This window comes from Taudactylus pleione, unplaced genomic scaffold (assembly GCF_031769625.1).
Source record: "Taudactylus pleione unplaced genomic scaffold, aTauple2 ptg000019l, whole genome shotgun sequence".
Classification (NCBI taxonomy): domain Eukaryota; kingdom Metazoa; phylum Chordata; class Amphibia; order Anura; family Myobatrachidae; genus Taudactylus; species Taudactylus pleione.
The window spans coordinates 20,360,467-20,375,854 of NW_028284421.1; the positions used below are offsets into that span (position 1 = coordinate 20,360,467).

General features: G+C 38.9%; 1 protein-coding gene across 1 annotated transcript in view; it reads left to right on the forward strand.

Moving 5' to 3' along the window:
* LOC148540393 (uncharacterized) overlaps positions 1-12,871 on the forward strand; it is a 147,132-nt gene extending 134,261 nt beyond the window's left edge. Inside the window, exons 17-20 of the mRNA XM_088444600.1 lie at positions 2,233-2,369; positions 4,062-4,174; positions 9,081-9,188; positions 10,717-12,871. Of these exons, the coding sequence (XP_088300726.1) occupies positions 2,233-2,369; positions 4,062-4,174; positions 9,081-9,188; positions 10,717-10,743 (385 nt within the window). The 3' untranslated portion in view covers positions 10,744-12,871. The remainder of the gene's footprint in view (positions 1-2,232; positions 2,370-4,061; positions 4,175-9,080; positions 9,189-10,716) is intronic.
* The last annotated feature ends 2,517 nt before the right edge of the window (positions 12,872-15,388 follow it).

The following is a 15,388-nucleotide window of genomic DNA, read 5'->3' on the forward strand; positions in this document are numbered from 1 at the left end:
GTGTCAGTAAATTCTTGGAATCCATCAGTTTGATTTTAATGATGAGAGGGGTCTTTGGGCCTGATTCAGAGCCACTCGTTAGCGGCTGCTCGTTCGCTCCGAGCGATGTTTGCACAACTGCGCATGCGTATGGATTGTAATACGCATGCACGAACCAGTCTGTGCGGCGGAAAATTGTTTGTTCGCTAGATAGCGAGTGCCTGCTATTTTGAGTGACAGAATGAGGCGTATGTGGGTGGTAACAGGGGAAGGTGCTTGAAAACGGGGAGTGGAGATCAGAACGCAGGCGTGCTTAAAAGGTCAAAGCGGACGTTTTATGGGTGTGCATAATTAAAACAGCAGCGTCATCAACCACGTCAGTTGGGTGTCTTTTAGCCAAAACTGCTCGCAAGATTGCGGTAGGAAAAACCAACCACAAGACTAGCGAGCAGTTCGATGTACTCGATTAATCTAATAGCGGACATGACGTATGATGCGAGCGGCCAGGGGGCGTATTTTTCAAATAAACGAGCGCATGTTTTGTTCGCTCGATCAGACATGGAGGAGTCAACAGACCGCAAGGAGCGAACGGTTCATTTGAATAGCCACCCCCTTTTTCTGAACGAGCGAGCGCTAATTGCGAGCTTTGTGTTGTCATTCTTCACTTCTCACCTCACTTTTCTAAGTCAGAAGCAGCGATGTCCGTGTCAGCGTCTTTTGCTGGTCGCACAACTGTGACTTTATGAAAATGCCATTACTAAGCCCCTCCCTGGTGTACATGTGCAAGACAGAGATGCTCACTCTCAGCATTATTAGATTGCCTTATGGCACGTGCAGATTTTGCTTCTGAGTAAGGGCTCCAGCGTGAGAGATAAAGCATCTGTGTATACAAACACTTCAGTAACATACCCACAACATTCCCATAAAATCGACCTTCTCCGAGCATCTGAACAGACGCCTCCCAGACACTGCCGAAGAACCTCCAATATATTTTCAATATACTTCACTGTGAGATACTAATCTGTTGCATAGTTAAAACATGTGTAGCTTACTAGAATGACTACAAATGGTGCACTTCCTGTGTACTTTGCAATACTTAGATTTTCTAAATGTTGAAATATAAATTGTCAAGGGCTGCACAGTAAGCAGAATAGCCACTGTCTTTCTCTATTGCTTCTCTGTTGTTTATTCTAAGTATATTCTATGTATAATAGAGGTAATCAGCAGAGTCAAACCAAAACAAAAGAATGATAAGAAGTTAGAACTGGAGGAGGACAGAGTTAGGGGCCCATACATCAGCAATCACAGATTCTGTCATTTTCTCCCTCTGAATTAAAGATTCCCCAATCCACCAATGTGCATCCATACATTACAGATAGTTTTTAGTGATTTGCATATCGTTTTCAACAAATCACAGACCTGACAATCATGATAAGCTCATTACTTTACTAGTAATAGTCTGCCGATCGGCTGATTGTCTCCATACACTACCAATCTACAGCCTGATTGATCACTATAATTCAGCACGTTGGACAACCTGATTTACTAATTCAGATCACTTTTTGCTAGGAATTGGCCAATCGGTGAACCTCATACATTGCCAACTTTTTGGGACAATCATCTGCAAAACCACAAATTGACCCAATTAATGATGCATGGGGTCCTTAAATTGAATTAAAAAGAAAAGCATAATAATCTATTTGAAATCCAGTGCAGATGGAATACCTAAACCTCAAATACCAGTTTACTAAAATGTATGCATAGTTACTTAGGCTACATTTAAATGTGTGCGTTTTTAAATTTGTCCTCATTATTGTTATGTGTTGAGTTGTTTTTATTGCTTTATTGCATTTCACTTTAGGTGAAAATAGTTATGTGTTATTTTTTTATTGTACTGATCTGTTTTATTAATGCGTGCTAACTTAATCGTCCCATTTATAACTAAGAAATAAATGTTGGACTTATTTCCAGGTCAAATTTAAACTCCTATTACTTACTTTAGAAGATGGATGGTACCTGTATGTAAGAAACACAGAATATGCATAGCACAGTATTGGGAACTGTAATTGTCGGAAATAAATATTATTCAGTTTAAAGTAACTAAAACAAAAATTGAAATTAAATTATCTTTCTTTACCCATAACATGTACCTATCTCCTTCTAAATAAAGTTCTGTTTCTGTAATTGCTAAATATGCCCAAAGGTCAAACACAACATGAATACCGTATTTCACTCTCTCTTTTTCTCATACAGACAAGGATCAGTAATCAGTGCAGTGGAGATGGCTTTTCCTGGAGGGACCACATCATATTCCCAAGTGGCTCAAGAGATAGTAAAGAACAGAAATGAACTAAGTGTCTATGGTCTGAGTTTGGATCCTCAGTCTATCTGTGAGTTTCCAGTAACTATGTAGTGGCTCATTGAGGGTTATGCAATGTGTATCTGGTGCAATACAGCACAATAAAAAGAGGAGTGGATTTAGTAAGCGCAATTGTTATTGGTTGTTTTTCTGTGCTGTGTATTCCTCATTAAATCAAGCAGCATGAGGTTTACCCAGGATGCAGTCAGCATCCCGACTGTCTAATCCCGGCAAGTGTCTACTGACCGGCGTCAAAATCCCGACACCTGTCATTAGGCTTACGCCGGGAGCCCGACACCCGGCATACCGATCGAAGGTAAGCCGGGCATCGGGTGCGGACTGCCGCAGAGGGGGGGGGGGAGGGTTAGGGGCTCCCGAGGGGACTTAGGGTTAGGCACCCCTTCGGAAGGTTAGGGATAGGCTAGGGGAAGGGGGGTTAGGGTTATGCCCCCCCGGGAGGATGTTAGGGTCAGGCACCCCCCCGGGAGAGTTAGGGTTAGGCTGCAGGGAAGGGGGCTTAGGTTTAGGCACTTAGAGGGGGGTTAGGGTTAAGCATTTGGGGGGAGGTTAGGGCTATGCACCCCTAAGGGAGGGTTAGGGTTAGAGGGGGGAGGTTAGGTTAGTAAATAGAAAAAATACTTACCTGTCGGGATCTTCACAGCGGTGCTTCTGCTGTCGGAATAAATCATACTGATTCCTACTTCCCATGCAGGCCACATGCAGAGCACTCTGCAACTGTAGCTGGTATGGCATTCATAGACCACTATACCAGTGATTGTGTTACCTTGCTACGAGTTCTGTTTACAGCATCCTTAATGCTGTGGACTTTAGCTTGCGTAAAAATGTGAAAGTAGACGATGTACTGATATAGGAGTTATTGAACTCCATGCCTGCAGTTCATGGCTCAGGGTTTTCAAATTTGATTCAGGGTCTTAAAAGTTAAAACCAACTGATTGAATCAGCTCTAAGGTTAGCATATTTTGCATATTTCTTGAATGATAAATAGACTACAAAACATTAAGTCGAACTGTTTGTGTACTGTATAGCATTGTCGCCAAAGAAAAATTTTTTAGAAGTCAAATGCCTGTAAACATTCATCTGCTCAGCTCCCTCATCAGGTTCAATGCTGTTCAAAACAGGTGTGGAGCACAGTAGCTTCACAATGTAGATTATTTTATTAAAAGCAGAATACAACGTAGAGGGTAGGTTCAAGTGGCAGGTGCAAGGGTGTAGTAATGTGATTTGTGCCACCATGGCTCCATCCACTGTGACATCATGCACAAATCATGGCATCAAACCATGAAGTGTTAGTCCATGATTATGTGATTTGCAGCAAATAGTCGTCCCACCCAGATCACAAGGTGGGTGTGCAGAATGCTGTCAGCAAGATTGCCTGGATATACAGTACCAGGAGAGTAGTCAAGTACTGATGAGATTATGAATAGCAAAAGTCCCATAATCATACTTTTATCTTACTAAAAAATACAGAGTTTGTAGGACCACTAGGCCAAAAATATATATTGGAAAAAAGGTATTAGCAACAATTAATTATAATAAAAAAATTATTATACATACTAGTAGCTATTTTTATATATATTGATGTTAAATTTTAAAGGTCATTTAATGATTAAAATAGTACAAATTTACCATCAGATATAAATTAGCTCAGATATAGTACTTAAATGTTAAAATACTTTTACTCTGTTTTTTTTTTTTATTTCAGATCCCTCTGATGCAAGTTACCCACCTACTGCCAGTTCTTTCCCAAGTTATGCCGTGGCTATAATTGTCATGTGTATCTTGCTCATATTGTTGATCCCTATTCTCATACTTGTGGTGAGTCACAATAAAAGACTTGGCAAAGTTAAGCTCTCATCCCAGTGGCACCCCTTCAGTTTCTTCCAGACCTTCCCTCTTCCTCTCTCCTTCCTTCCCGGTCTCCCTACTGTTACCTTTCTCCCTTTTCAAAATATTGCTGCCTGCACACACACCCTTCCTCCTTCAGCCCCTGCTTTTGCTAAGCTGAGGATTTTTATAAACAGTTATAAATGTAAAGAATATACGGGCCTATGTATCAAGTCGTTTTTTACATAAAATTATGCAGAAACTGCAGTTTCTGCATGTCATGCAGTAGAGTAGAGCATGTTACACTAATTAGATGCTACATTGTATCAGACGCACAGATACTCTTACACTATTGTATAATTGTAATGGCCACTGTCTAGCCTAGGAGTAGAGAATGATATGAAAACGATTATGTTTATATAGTGTTATTTAATAGTATTTTGATGGACAATTATGGGTTGACCCATTAGAAACGAGTCACTAGTTATTTTCATATGACTGAAGCTGCATACACACACAACGATTTTTTTAATGAACGTTTTGAGTAAACGATTTTTTCCCTTGAAAAAATTTACTAAAATCGTTTACTAAAGTTGTTCATTTACTAAATGTCATGAACGATTTTTATGAACTACAAACGATTTTTGTATATTCCCTTAATGAAAATCGTTGAGTTGACAAGTCTGACTGAACGACAAACTACAAACGACAAACTACAAACGTGAACGCGCATGAACGATAATCGTTCATCGTTTGACTCAGAAAGTGAACGATTTTTGCCATCAATTATCGTTAAACGATATCGTTTAACGATAATCATTAAAAAAATCGTTGTGTGTGTATGCAGCTTAAAGGATCAATTTGCCCCAGTAAATTCAATTGAAGCTTGGGAATATTGTAGTTGAATATCCTAAATTATAGTGACAAGACCAGTATTACTTCAGATTATCACTTACACTTACACTTGTGGATTTTTAAACAGTTAATATTTAGATACACACTTTAAGTCAATATATATATAAATGATAGTAGGAGACATATGGACCTGATAGGGGTTCAGTAATTCAGTATCTAATTTGTAGTGACAAGATCAGTATTGCTGGACATTACTCTTAAGTCACTTGTATTTGTGGATATACAGCCAGCTATAATATCTGGATAATAGTATAAATGAATACATGTGATACTAGGAGACATATGGACCCAATAGGGGTTTAATAATCACAATTACTCCAGTATCCATGTGAATTTTTTTTAAAATCTTATTATTCCTATATTCAGAGGAACATTAGTAAAGTTTCACCTGTGGCTGCTCCATAGCCTACACATGAATAAATATTCATCATTTATGCTGCTGAGATAAATTAATTGGAAACTGGGTTTGAACAATCAATTACTAAAATACTGTTATGGATTTCTGTTTGAGGATGTATATTCATCTATAGAGATTACTGTTGGCAATTTAATTACAACTACATATACCTGTATCTTGTGATATATTGTCTTCACAAAACACCAGACAGCTAATACATCATAGGTTAGAGAGGAGTACGAAATATGTAATGTGACTGCGTACATTAACCATCATCATATATTATAATCATACGCCAGGTATATTATTAAAAGGGGTGTGCACCGGACACTTTTCGTGTTTTGTGTTTTGGTTTTGGATCTGGATTGGTTTTGCCAAAACCACCCTTCGGTGTTTTGGGTTCTGGGTTTTGTGTTTTGGATCTGTATTTTTTTTTTAAAAAAGCATAAAAACAGCTAAAATCACAGAATGTGTTGATTTTTCTGCTCCTATGCTATTATTAACCTCAAAAACCTTAATTTCCACTCATTTCCAGTCTATTCTGAACACCTCACACTAGTGTTTTTATGTCCAAAAGGTTGCACCGAGGTAGATGGATGACTCTGCTAAGCGACACGAGTGGGCAGCACAAACACGTCTAGGAGTGATACTGCAGTGGCAGACAGGATGGCAGTTTGAAAAACTAGGCCCCAAACAGTACATAATGCAAAGAAAAAAAAAAAAAGAGGTGCAAGATGGAATTGTCCTTGGGCCCACCCACCATTATGTTGTATAAACAGGACATGCACACTTTAACAAACCAATCATTTCAGCGCCAGGGTCTGCCACACGACTGTGGCTGAAATGATTGGTTCGTTTGGGCCCCCACAAAACAAGCTGGCAATTAATCTGGCCCTGCACAAACTGGCTCTACAGAGGCAAGATGTCATCCTCATCCTCCTCATTCACCGATTCCTCATCCTCACAGAATATTAATTCGTCCCCACTGGAATCCACCACCACAGGTCCCTCTGTACGTTCTGGAGGCTGGTCTCCCTGGAAGAGTTGATAATTCATTTTTATAAACATCATCTTCTCCACATTTTGTGGAAGCAACCCCCTACGCCTTTTGCTGACAAGGTTCCCGGCTGCGCTAAACACTCTTTCGGAGTGCACACTGGAGGGGTGCAACTCAGGTAAAATAGAGCCAGTTTGTACAGGAGCCTCCAAATTGCCTCTTTTTCCTGCCAGTACATGTACAGACTGTCTGACATGCCTACTTGGATGCTGTCACCGATGTAATCCTTTAACAGACAGACGCACGCTTGTCGCTGCTGCTTTGAGGATGCAGGTGCAGCTACTGCGCATACATTTCACACACAAACACAGAAAAAAAAAAAGGATTATTTTATTTTTTGTGGAGCGCTCTTTGGGGGTTACTCCACCCTTTGACAGAGAGACGCACGCTTGTCGCTGCTGCTTTGAGGATGCAGGTGGAATCTATACGGGATTTGGAACCGGGGACACACTACCTCCATCAATTGTCTAAATCCCACTGCACTAATGGCGGATACCGGACGCATGTCTAACACCAACATAGCAGTCAAGGCCTCAGTTATACGTTTTGCTTCAGGATGATTGCTGTCGTACTTCATCCTCCTTGCTAGGGACTGTTGGAGGGTCAATTGTTTAGTAAAAGTAGTGGTATTCCTACTTCCTCTCTGGGATGATGAACAACTCCCAGCAGCAGCAACAGCACTAGGAGGAAGTGGTTCTTGATCTTTCCCTATTTTATTTTTATCGGAGAAAGTTTGGTCCTCCATTTATGTTATATTGATATATACGTGCAGCTAAGGCGCACACAAACAGAAAATATTTTTTTATTTTTGCTGGAGAGTAGTGCACTTTGTGGGTTACACCACCCTTTAAGAAATGAGCCAGCCGGCTCTTTACTTATGGGACACAGGCGCACGCTTGGCACTACTTTGTTGATGCACGTGCAGCTACTGCGCACACAATTCACAAACAGAAAATATTTTCTTATTTTGTTTGGAGTGTACTTTGGGGGTTACAGCACCCTTTAACGGACAAGCCAGCCGGCCCTTTACTTATGGGACACAGGCGCACGCTTGGCGCTGCTCCTTTGCACTGTGGCTGCACGTGCATCAACAAAGGAGCAGTGCCAAGCGTGCGCTTGTGTCCCATAAGTAAAGGGCCGGCTGGCTTGTCCATTTAAGGGTGCTGTGGCTGCACGTGCATCAACACAATTCACAAACACAGAAAATATATATTTTTTTTTGTTTGGAGTGTACTTTGGGGGTTACAGCACCCTTTAACAGACAAGCCAGCTGGCCCTTTACTAATGGGACAGAGGCGCACGCTTGGCGCTGCTCCTTTATTGATGCATGTGCAGCCACAGTGCACACAATTCAAACACAGAAATTTTTTATTTTTTTTTGCACTTGGGGGGAGCACCCCTGATGGACAGAGCACCCCCTGGACAACACTATAGCACCCCTTTAGGACTGGGACACTGCACAGGACTTTGGAGTGGACACAGCCCCTATGGACAACTGACTGCACAACACAGTCCAGCCAGCCCCTATGGACTTTGAAGTAGTGGACACAGCCCCTATTAACAACAGCAGCACAGCACAACACTACACTACACTGCCCAGCTAGCCCTAACTCCCACCCTCCCTCTTCACTGTCCACAGCCGAGTGAGAAAATGGCACCGACGCGGGTACCTTATATAGGATCCAAAACCCGCGAGACCCGGAAGGCGGGATGATGACGTTTTGCCTCGATTTCAGATCAGAGTCAGGCGGGAAAAGTCGAGCCTGACTCGGATCGGCGGGGTTCGGATTTCAGAAATCCGCACCCGCTCACCCCTAATTATTAATATATCTATTTTTTTGTGGGTCTATTCACAATAATAATAATAAAATTATATATATATATATATATATATATATATATAGTGTTTTTCTGGGTGAATCACCTGCAATTGTAAGGTACATTCATTAGCCTCTACATCAGGGGTTCCCAACCACGGTCCTCAAGGCACACTAAGAGGGAGGGAGGGAAAAAGGGGAAAAAGCCTAGATCTTCTAGCGACTCGGTGAATGACAGGTACGTAATACTAATAACTAATAATGAAAAAGTGTAAGGTATCAATAAATTTAAGATATCAGTACTACATACATATTTGTTATTCATATTCTCTTTATTTACAAGGCTGTACTGTACAGTGGGTAAATAAAGCATAGTACATATATGTAGAGAGGGCCAAAACTCAAAGGGAAAATAAAGCAGAAATCCCATAATACCAAAAAATTTAACATACAGTAATACATAAATAATAGGCACAATACCTAACAAACATAAAACAGAGTACAGAACATGCAGCAGATATAATAGAAGAGCACACAGGTAGATGAGATGGGAACCAGCAAGAATACAGGAAAAGAGAGGGACAATATTATTTGAATATATAAAGTTTTTTTTATTTGTTAATAGTCTCTTCATTTCTATGGCCGTTTCAATTGTTGAGCAATTTCTTTATTATTATATGTATTAACTTGACTGTTCCTTCTCATTGCTAGGCTTTAAAAACAGATTTCTTCCAGAAACTTTGTAAAGCTTGCTCTCTGAAGGCGCCATATACACGTTATGAGTTGAATGGTTCTGACGATAGTTTGGATAACAACATGGTAAGCTTCTAATTTATTTACCATAGATCAAGAAAATAGTCCTCAAATAAATCAGGCCTATAGCTTCCTATATGTCAATCCCAAGATGGCACATGAGAATAGCTGTTATCGCAAAGAAATGTATCAAGATTTGTATGCGATATATTCCACCACTCATTGCATCCACAGCAGCATTTATGAACACTGTATGCATTTACAAATGAGGTTAAACCCACAAAGGACAGCTCGTCTGATAAGAGATGTCCTTTGCAGTGTGAGGACTGCAGGGTGTATGACTTAGGAGCAGCGGGGGACACAATAGGCTTTTATTAGGCAACTCGATCCATAAATGCCATTGCCTATGGGGTACGAACTCCAGAAAGTTTCGCTATTGATGCATAAGATGATTGTGGTTAAACCTCAAAAAGCTGCAGTTTTCAGAGTTTTGACCGCATTTTGGGCTTGATCCCACCCAAAAACTGTTCCAATAATACACCAGAACCTTCTGATGGAAATTGATAAAGGAACAAATGTTCCCCGGATTGTCATCATGGCACTTTGTAATTACAGAAATGACAGCAAAAGAACTGCAGTTTTAACAAGCAGAGCAAGCTTTGTCACATAGGTGCCCTAACTTTGTGCTACAAATTGTGCTATTTACATAGATAGTCGTTTTAGTAGACAAGGCAACTTCAAATCAAATTCTCCAAATAGACAATGGAGTAATGTCACATCTGCAGTCAAATGAAAGGTCAAGTCCTTTAGTTGTTCCCTAGGATCTTTCACAACGTTTGACATGGGGTGGGAGGTATCACACATCACATTTTGAATGTGATGCATCCAGCCACTGATCGTATGCATAGCGGCATTTATTAATGATGAAAAGGTCCTAGAGGCCTTGAAACCCAGATTCTTGTTTGTGTGAACTGCGACCTTCAACATACTGGATCGATTTAACCAGAGGACTGCCGCCTATTTCTTTCTACGGGGGCTGTATAGATACCTCCTATGGAGCTACAGTAGCTAGATAGAGATTATATATACACAGTCCAGGATCTGGCACTCCCAATTACCTAAAGAAGCTGTTGCCAATGCTTGTTGGGGAAAAAAAAAAAAAAGGATGGGGTTATGAGAAAGAGAAAATATATATTTTACACACACACACAGTACACCAAGAACAGAAAAGTTAAAATGGGCCAGCTGTTTGTATACGTATTTTTGTGAACCACCTTTAAGATAGTCAAACAAGCTTGAGGTGTACCATTTAAAGTTAAAGGAGGAATGGCTGAGGTTACAAATTCCAGACATGGCTGTAAGTGGACCCATTATATCAGTTAAGGACCGTTTTTTACTATTTATTTGCTATGCGAGAGAGCTCCTGTAGCCTTCTATCATTAATTTAATTCATATAGCTCTTCTATTATACAGATTTGTAGACCATTCACATACATTATATAAAGGAATAAGATGTTGAAATAAAAAGTTGAATTCTGTAATTTATTTGAAATATATATATATAAAAATTTGTTTTATTCTCACTCTTCTCTAGACAAGATTTTATGAGGTCAAACTTTAATCATCTTCAACAAAGACTCCTTAAAGCACCCCAAAGACAAGTTTTGTTCCTGTAATCTCATTGGTACACAAAGAACTCCAAACTTTGCTCTAAACACCGGAAGGGACCTATTCTATGGTACTACTCAAAAAATTAAAATCAGTATGGTAAATATTTATTTCTTATGGTAAGCTAAATATTTTAGCCGTTTATTTTCTTGCACTCTACTCAAAATAGGATAGTTCCTGCATCAGCAAAAAAGGTTCCTTCCTCCTCTTACAGCTGCAAAACATACAAAGCGGCAAATCACTGTGTGCTTTATCTGATTCATTTCACTTTTCTATACTGTACATAGGATTATTGCAATCACCAAAGTTGTCAACAAAATCTGTTCACTTCAAATATATGAATCCTAAACATCTGAACAGGAATATTATCATCACCCGTGGACCATGTTATTTTTTTTTTGTTGATTAAAGTTTCTTACCTAAATAAAATGCTGCAGTAGTACGAAAATATTACAGAAACACACAATTGGATGGATTTTCTATACAAATTAAAACTTTTGAAAGTGGTGTAAAGATTAGCCACTTCCACTTGGACCTCTCAGGCTATATGATGACTGGATGAAAAAGTCAGATGGGTTAGAGACAATAGACAATTTTCATACAGCTAATATTTTTTATTTATTTAATACTGTAATTAAGATACAATTCTGCATCTGTCATCTGGGAAGGAGTCCCAATGACGATAATACTCTCCATTAGACAGCAATAGCAGTAGTGACAGGTTACAAGATCATGTACAGAAGCAAGATTTTCAAAACAATAACAAAGAACAACTTTCCACAAAAAAAAAAAAGAAGTCACTGTCTGCATATTGCAATACATACGCACATCTCATCTTAGAGAATGTTTGTAAATGTACTGGAAATTTCTAATAAAATATTTTAACAATTGTACTTTGTTTGCAGATCGAATGAGGTTTCATTGGCAGGATGGGGGTTTGTTTTTATATTTTAGCTCACTTCTTATAAAATACAATCCTCAGCAAAGTCTAATCTGTATTATTATTTGTAAATTATAATAAGTGAGAGTGAGGCAGACAATTAGAAAAGACACTTAAGGGAAAGAGAATAGACATTGTATGACATAAATCACAGGCATCATATTGACTTGTATACAATACACACAGTTGTCTCCAACTTACCTCCACAGAAGTAAGGCCGGCTACGCACGGCCAATATCGGCATGACAAATTGTGCATATCGGAGAGTGTGTAAGCACCATTTTGCGCTCCCGCAGGTCGTATGCGATGTCTTCTGATCGGCCGTGTTGCATGACCAACCGGAAGATATCACATGCGATTAGGTGCCGATCATTTAGTGTGTACAGCCACCCGGACGACCAGACAATATGGCGGTCCGATTTGGCCAATTTTGACTTTATATGTTGCCAGTGATCGTTGTAATGTGTACGGGAGCAGCGATAAATCATATGCAGTATTGGACAGTGTGTATGCTCAATATCTTATGTTCTGGCTCCAAGGGAAATTGGATTTAAAATCGGTCCAATTACAAGTTGTTTAGGTGTGTACCCACCCTTAGATATTGTAAGGTTTGGAAATGTTCTACCATACACACTGTAATACAACTTGTGCGCAATGAACCAAACCCCAAAGTAGTTTGAGTAAGCACTCAAATTCCTAGGGGACTTCACTCCTTGATGAAGTTCCCTAGTGGATGAAATGCGTTGGGATAGCTGCCTCTTGCCTGAATGAACTACTACAGATAAGCACTATATGAATTTTCCAAGAACTTCAGACTTTATAAAAACTGTTTTTAAAACATCTTCCTGTTTTAAATTGATTTTTTATGTGGATTCTCCTGTGCTTTTAGTTGCATACTACAGCTGCTACCTATTTTAGATGATTTAAGGCTAATAATTTTGTTTTATAAAAATATTTATTTGCACTTCATGCACTTTGTGAAATTCACCGTGTGCACATTTAATTCTACTACCAGAGCCTCCTGGAAACAGTACTAAGACCTGGTAGTTTTTTTATTGCATGTATGTTTGTTTTGTTCACTTATATGTTATAATCATTAAATTGATATAGATAGATATCCATCTATCAATCTTTAAATTTATGCTGCTTTTAGAACATTTGTAATCAATTTATTTATTTTGCACATTTGCACATTGTTTGGTTCAATATACGTCAGTCGCTTAAGACCTATTACATTTACACAATTCACACCAATGGGCCCTTGCAAAGTCCTATTTCAATAGGTTCAGCTGACTCCCTGCACAGTTCAGGAGAACGTATTCCACGACATTTTTTACACAAATCCTCTACTAAGTAGATAAGTTGGCGCCGGTACCTCGTTTTATCTAATAGATAGATGTGGTACCTGCAGAGAGAATTGATATATACACAAAAAGAAATACAAGTGCACTTGTATTTCTTTTTGTGTATGTAATCAGGTCTGGCAGCTGTAGAGTACTGTTGGCTACTACCCAAAAGGTATACATTACTTTAACAGGACCTATAGCAAAATTTTGGGGAAGGGGGTTTCTGGTGATGGAGTCTATTACCCAGCTCATATATACAAGGTCCTTGAAGGAGGTTGAGCTGCGTATGGAGATAGTGGAGCACAAAAAAAGTTACTAGACTATTGCATGAATAGGAGAGGCTGCTCCCCATATCTCCCTCATCAAACGGGTATAAGGAGGACGACCTGGGCAACCATTTTTGGTGCTACCCAGTGACTATATCATTGAAGAGAGGATCTTGTGGGAAGTGAAGAATTGCTTTAATGAAGCATTCCACTCAGGTGTGTTGTAGGCTCTTTTTCACTAGTCTCTGCCTTTGTCCAACACTTTAGCCCACAGAGGAAATAGGGTCACTAAGATTTGTTCACATTATATCAAGTGCCTAAGTGGAAGGTGGAACCGAGGGACCATGCAGTTGGTCTAAATCAGCACCCATCTGGTAAAGGTCAGGAGGATTTTGTGTTTATGGCATTCACAAAATAATGAGAGACATTATGATCTATGTAGTTTGTTTTGAATGGTTACATTTGTAGACTACAAGGTTCATGTAGGGCATAGAGGCAGAACAGTGAGGGAAGGGACTGACTGGCATAGACCAAGTACAGTAACATTGTGCTAATGTTCCTTATGTCCCATGGAAGGTAAAAAGTAGCCACAAATATTTATTTTAGGAGATGCCTCTGTTGCAGCTGATTTCTCCCGCTACCACATCCATGCAGTTAATGCTTGCATTAGGTGCAAAAATATAAGGATAACAAATAACTGAAGATAAAACGCCTCCTTGAAAAAATATGAAATACTAATAATGCAGATATCTGCAAAAGGATACAGCAATCAGAGATGGCAATGTGAAAGCAGGGAAGCCAAAAAGGCTCTTGGCCACACAGCTCTGGGCTGTATTACCAAGGGGAATTATGCCTGCAATATAACATGGGTTCCAATAGGTGTTACCTAAATGAATACATTTCTTCCTAGGAGAATATAAATATTCATAGAGAGAGGTGTGTCCACATACACCCAACCTCAAATCACACCAAATAACCCCATTTAGCATGCCAAACTTGTACACTATAAACAAACTGATTCAAAATTGAGTAATAAGTGTACAGTCTGTATAAAAAATAATAATAGGTCCTGATACAAGTGACCAACACCATGCACACTTATGCTTTATCTGCTGTTTTATACTAATTCCTATGCGCCGAGTACACTATGTTCAAACTAAGATCTACATATTGGAATATGGTATGTAGGATTAATAATGGTATCCTATTTAAATGTATAGGTTAAAAGAGGGATGTCTTATTTTTAAGTTAACTAACAATATTCATGTCTAATAGGGGTTGGGTAAAATATTAAACTAGAATGACTGACACGATTAGAAATAGTTACCATTGAGGTTTGTTATTAAGAAAAAAAAAAAAAAATACTACAGGTTGAGTCTCCGATATCCAAAATACCCCTTGTCCCAAGCATTTTGGATAATGGAATAGTCCGTATTTTGGAATATTTGCATATCATAATGCAATATCTTGGGACTGGGACCCAAATATACACACAGAATGCATTTGTGTGTTATATACACCCAGCCTGCAAGTAATTTTATACAATATTTCCAATAATTTTGTGGCTCAAACAAAGTTTGTGAACAGAAATAAATTTCATGTATGTTTCATATACACCTTATACACAGAGCCTGAAGGTAATTTTATACAATATTTTTAATAATTTGTGCCTTAGACAAAGTTTGTGTACATTGAACCATCAAAAATCAAAGGTTTCATTATCTCAGTTATGCTGAAAATATTTTGTATTTCGGAATATTTGGATATGGGAGACTCAACCTGTATAACATTGAATATTGCATCTTATATGAGTAAATTTTACAAACTAAGTGATTACTTAAAATGTTAAGTATTTTTGGGTCAAAGTTATTACTTTGAAGAACATGCAAAATCTTATTAACCAAAATAAACAAGTCACCAACTGTTTTGATATAGTTAAAAGGGTTTCCTCAAGTTAACCCCTGCTGGACACAACATTTTCAAGTGAAAAAGATCTAGAATCCAAGTTTGACTGGAGGTACTGTACCAGCAAAATATAAAAATTAA